The sequence below is a fragment of the Camelina sativa genome, chromosome 1 (genome assembly GCF_000633955.1).
Source record: "Camelina sativa cultivar DH55 chromosome 1, Cs, whole genome shotgun sequence".
Classification (NCBI taxonomy): Eukaryota; Viridiplantae; Streptophyta; class Magnoliopsida; order Brassicales; family Brassicaceae; genus Camelina; species Camelina sativa.
In genome coordinates this window covers 17,572,754-17,578,304 of record NC_025685.1, presented here as the reverse complement: position 1 = coordinate 17,578,304, position 5,551 = coordinate 17,572,754, and the positions used below count along the sequence as shown (strand labels likewise).

The 5,551-nt window shown below is 40.7% G+C and overlaps 1 protein-coding gene across 2 annotated transcripts; it reads left to right on the top strand.

The window, feature by feature from the left end:
• LOC104793290 (probable indole-3-acetic acid-amido synthetase GH3.1) lies at positions 279–3,177 on the top strand. Of its 2 annotated transcripts, XR_769227.2 has the most exons (4): positions 279–786; positions 918–1,019; positions 1,290–2,712; positions 2,867–3,177. XR_769227.2 is itself a non-coding variant. In XM_010519634.1 (3 exons), the coding sequence occupies exons 1-3, from the start codon at positions 467–469 to the stop codon at positions 2,638–2,640; spliced, it is 1,773 nt and encodes a 590-aa protein (XP_010517936.1). In that variant the 5' UTR covers positions 279–466; the 3' UTR covers positions 2,641–2,773. The 2 variants fall into 2 exon arrangements, 1 of the variants encoding a protein (XP_010517936.1); XM_010519634.1 differs by lacking the exon at positions 2,867–3,177 and having other exon boundaries at positions 1,290–2,773.

Here is a 5,551-nt window from a genome sequence, read left to right as displayed (position 1 = left end):
GTCTGTAATGTAACGTTTCTATCATATTTGAGAAACAATATATAGGTTACTAAACCAAACTCCAAGTCGTGAAATTGTACTATATAACTTAGGATGAAGACATCAATTGCACAGAAAAATGTATTCAACGCGTTGAATTGTAATAACTCAAAAGTGTTTAGTGTCTTTAGAGAGGAGCGCATGCAATATCTTAGTTGAGATTGGATTGGAAAGTAATAAACTTAGATTATTTGATGTTATTGTCCGAAGCCAACGTTTGTTTGGCCGTATGACGTGGCACTTAAGAAGTAGCTTATTCACCTTCCTCTATATAAATACCCCAACAGGTTCTTCGTTCCAAAACATATCCATTCCATTACCAAAGTACAAAACATAAACTCATTCTCTGTCTCTTTCCTCTCATCTTAAATATCTCTTTCCTAATTTGTTTCTTTTCCCTCCAAAAGAAAACAAATAGACTGAAAAAATGGCAGTAGATTCCAACCTCTCTTCGCCGTTAGGACCTCCAGCGTGTGAAAAGGACGCAAAAGCCCTCCGCTTCATCGAGGAAATGACCCGAAACGCAGACACCGTTCAAGAAAACCTTCTCGCCGAGATTCTTGCTCGTAACGCAAACACCGAGTACCTACGCCGCTTCAACCTAGACGGCGCCACCGACCGTGATACCTTTAAAACGAAGATTCCAGTCATTAGCTACGAAGATCTTCAGCCGGAAATCCAACGCATTGCTGATGGAGACCGCTCTCCCATCTTATCTGCCCATCCCATCTCTGAGTTCCTCACTAGGTTCGTTCATGGTTCACCATACTTTGCTTCCTATTTTTACCTTTTTCGATTTCTAAATCATTCAAATCCATATACCGATAACACTCGTAAAACTTTAGAATTGGTATTAATTTTGCTTATAATTTTTCCAGCTCTGGAACCTCAGCCGGAGAGAGGAAGCTCATGCCGACCATCAGAGAAGAGCTTGATCGTCGTCAACTTCTTTACAGTCTCCTCATGCCTGTCATGAATTTGTAAGCTATTCCCATTGCTAAAACATTTTTACCGTTAACTTTTTTTTTTGGTTTCCATTATAAAAAAGTTACCGTGAGTTGTGAGATTGAAATGGATTATAACCTAGCTCAATCATTGGTTAGCCAAATCAAATATTGCTTGGTTAGAATGCGGAACAGATCACCAATTCTAATATAACTAAAAAACTATATGTGGTGACGTATGAGTTTGTTTATACATTATTTATCATTTTTCCAAGCGTTGACAATTTTGTCTCATTTCTGTAACAGGTATGTGCCAGGTTTAGACAAAGGAAAAGGATTGTACTTCTTGTTCGTTAAGTCCGAAACAAAGACACCGGGTGGGCTACCGGCTCGACCAGTCTTGACTAGTTACTACAAGAGTGAACACTTCCGGTCTCGACCATACGACCCATATAACGTGTACACAAGTCCCAACGAAGCAATACTTTGTCCCGACTCATTTCAAAGCATGTACACTCAGATGCTCTGTGGCCTCCTTGACCGCCTCTCTGTCCTCCGCGTTGGCGCAGTCTTTGCCTCTGGTCTACTCCGTGCAATTCGCTTCCTCCAGCTCCACTGGTCTCGTTTCGCCCATGACATCGATTTTGGATGTCTCGACTCCGAGATAACTGACCGGTCTATAAGACAATGCATGTCCGGAATTCTTAAACCGGATCCTGCCCTGGCGGAGTTCATCCGTCAGGAGTGCAAGTCGGAAAATTGGGAACGAATCATCACCAGAATATGGCCCAACACTAAGTACATTGACGTCATCGTAACTGGAGCCATGGCTCAGTATATTCCAACGTTGGAGTACTATAGCGGAGGTCTCCCGATGGCTTGCACCATGTACGCCTCCTCCGAGTGTTACTTTGGTTTGAACCTTAACCCAATGAGCAAACCGTCAGAAGTCTCTTACACCATCATGCCCAACATGGCCTACTTCGAGTTCATCCCTCTCGGGGGCACCAAGGCTGTTGAACTCGTTGATGTAAAGATCGGTAAAGAGTATGAACTTGTTGTTACCACTTACGCGGGTCTTTGTCGATACCGAGTCGGTGACATCCTCAGAGTCACAGGTTTCCACAACTCCGCACCTCAGTTTCATTTCGTGAGGAGGAAAAACGTTCTCCTCAGCATCGACTCGGACAAGACCGACGAGTCAGAGCTTCAAAAGGCCGTGGAGAACGCATCGAGGCTGCTTCATGAAGAGTGCGGGAGCCGCGTAGCCGAGTACACTAGCTACGCCGACACAAGCACGATCCCCGGCCACTACGTCTTATACTGGGAGTTGTTAGTGAGGGACGGGTCAAGGCAGCCAAGTCATGAGACCCTGACTCGTTGCTGCCTTGAGATGGAAGAGTCGTTAAACTCGGTTTACCGGCAAAGCAGAGTCGCGGACAACTCGGTTGGACCGTTGGAGATTAGGGTGGTGAGAAACGGAACGTTCGAGGAACTGATGGATTACGCAATCTCAAGAGGCGCATCAATTAACCAGTACAAGGTACCAAGGTGCGTTAACTTCACACCTATTGTGGAGTTACTAGATTCTAGGGTTGTGTCGGCGCATTTTAGCCCAGCCTTACCGCATTGGACGCCGGAGAGGAGGAGAAGATAAGGACAGGCACATGTTTTTTCCTTGGAGATCTCGTGAAGTCAAAGGCTTCAAATTAATTAGCACTTTGGTCATGTAATATATTTAGATTCCTCCCTGGTGATTTAGTTTTTTTTTTTTTGTTTCATTTTTTTCTTCTTCTTAGTGTTTCTTTTCTTCTCGTTTTTTTTTTCTTTTTTTTTTCTTTTCATTGTGGAATCCCTGTGTGTAATTTGTTTTCTTTCTCTAGTTAGGACAAGAAATCCTTACTAGAGAAGTTTTTATATTCCCAGGGACCATGTCTACTTTGATGGAAATCAATATTGTCATTCAATTAGTAAATTTGTTGGAAGATTTGCGTTATGATGAACTTTGTAACTTCATAGTTAATTGATATGACTGAGACATATATAGCAAAATATTAATTGAACTTCGCCAAGTTGCCTACTTAGTTGCTGAACAGAGAAGAGAACCAACCAATCAATGATTTTTAGTGCCCTTGTTGAGCTATTGGCAAGGAAAAATTATGAGAGACTGTTGGGTTTCAGGCAAGTGTGCTCATTTTTTTTTTTTTTTGAATTGAATGTAAAATTGTACTCAAACAAAAAACCTTTTTGTACAATGAATGCTTCAGTTTGTTTGAAGTTGGTTTGAGAGAAACATTGGGTGATGAGAATAGTTGGGAAATAAATCAAGATATTGCCTACAAAGTGTGTCGAGTGGAGAACCAAAGTTGTAGGTCGTCGGCATACCGTTGGTCTCCTATGGTTGTGATTGACCTGAGATAGGTTTCTGATATTCTTGTCGATGCAGTTGATGAGTAAAGCTTTCGGATCTCGGATCTCGGATTTCACTGTGTCGTCTGCCGCCACAGATGGTACAGGGTGGAGTGAAACAAGTATCTGAACATAAATAGTTGGAGTAACGCAATCAATTGGCTCCACTCTGTCCAGTAGTTTGCATTGAGGAGAGGTAGTGCTAAGTCCCTTTACACTCCTATAGCAAACGGGCAAGAGAAAAATAAGTGATCAGTGGACTTTTCCTCATTGTCACAGAAGCTACATGCCACTTGCTGTCCAGAGTGCCATTGTTTTATTATGTCGCATGTAGACAGCCGGTTATGTAACGCAAGCCACATCATGGACGAATATTTTGGAGTGGAAGAAATTCATACCCCTTTGTACCAAGCAACTCTCAGATTTGGCATGCTTATATTTTCCCAAGTGTGGTGGTGAGAATTTTCCTCTATTTAATTTGTCTCCCGAAGATCTCCAAAGTGGGGTATCTGCTGCCTCTGATCTGGGACGGTGCTAGAGAGCCTGAATCTCTACCTCAATCGCATTTAGTGAATTAGTATGATGCCTCATTATCTGATGCGTTTGCAATACTTCTCCAACAATTGCTTGGAGTGAGGTACCCAAGTCTATGACTCCCCTTGTCCCTGCCACTTCAATTAGCCTACCCATTGGTGACCAAATGTCGTACCAGAATGACGTTGAGGCACCAATTCTGACATTCACTTATGCATCGATTTTGCTACAGCCCTGTATTTTACAAGCTAATTTGGTATCTTGTAATGTAGTCGGTAGTTCCTATGTGGATAACTTCTGGAATTGCAAAGATAGTATAGATGTACTTTGTTTCTGATTAATACAATTCATTTTGTAATTTTCATGAAGCTCATGTCGAATTTAAATAAAATTATAGTACAATAGGTCTGATTACTAGGTCTGTTCGAAGCCCTCTTGTGCTATAGGACATTGTGCAATGGTTCAATTTTCCTTAAAAAAAGATTTTGAATTTTTTTGTAATATGTAAATAGTTCCTATATGCCCCAACTAAACATTTGTTATGAACTATGACGAGATAGCAAAGAGCGAGATGAGAAAAGGGAAACAAAGAACATAGAGAACACTATTTTTTATTTACACTACCAATCTAGACACTTTAAAGAGTAATATATCTCTCTTTTTTTTTTTTTATAACTCAAGAGTGATTCTAAAGGTTTTCTAGACCCAAAAAACTAATCTCAGAGCATTTGCATTAACGTATATTTCATCTGTCCTTCATAATAAAACGATTTAATTTAAATCAAAATATGTGATTATGCGAAGGAACGTTCCTTCAAAGGGGACGTTTATTTGTCCGTCCTTCCTTACACGTGGCATGCTCTCGGTTGTTTGTGTTGTTTGGGTAGGGGATAGAAAAAAATTGAACCATCGACTTCTATTTTTTATCTCCGACTCTCTCTCTCTTGTTTCTATCTCTCTCGACGGCGACTTGTTTTGCCGGCGAAAGCATCCGAATCGATCTGCGGTATCATCTAGAAGATTATCCGCCGGTATCAATTGAAAGGAGGTTAGTGTTCTACTCGTGTTCGATTTTACGGTTTGCTATATTGTTTCTGGGATTCGAAATTGTTTCTCGATTTAGGGTTCTCGATTTATTAGTCTCTGATTTGTTATTAGAGTTCGATTTAGGGTTATGGGTTTCGATTATTTATCCTGAATTTAATCTCTCGATTTAGGGTTCTGTGATTAGTTTAGGGTTTCGTCGATTTAGGGTTCTGCGATTAGTTTAGGGCTTCATCTCTGGTTAGGGTTTCGATTATTTTTCCTCTGATTCGGTACTTCTGGTCTTTGATTGTTTAGTCTCTGGTTCGATTGTTCTTGATAATAGTTTTATCTTTGGGTTTATGCTGCAAATGTTGATGATTTTGTTTAGATTTAGGGTTTTGGATTATGTCTCAGTTTTGGTTCGAATTAGTTTTTGAGATTATGTCTCTGCGGTTAGCTGGATGAGTGTATGAGTTTCTGGCTTTGTCTCTTTGTTATTTTGTTTGGATAAAGTTGGTTCTTTTATGTTAAACTGACTATACCTTGCATATTGTTTGTTGTTCATGAGTTTCCTCAGCGTCACTTAAAGATAGCAACAC

Bases quoted from the DNA above. Each gene is read 5' to 3' on its own strand.
- LOC104793290 (XM_010519634.1), top strand. From the start codon at position 467: ATGGCAGTAGATTCCAACCTCTCTTCGCCGTTAGGACCTCCAGCGTGT. The intron at 787-917 runs GTTCGTTCATGG...TAATTTTTCCAG, and splicing joins ATCTCTGAGTTCCTCACTAG to CTCTGGAACCTCAGCCGGAG. The intron at 1,020-1,289 runs GTAAGCTATTCC...TTTCTGTAACAG, and splicing joins CTCATGCCTGTCATGAATTT to GTATGTGCCAGGTTTAGACA.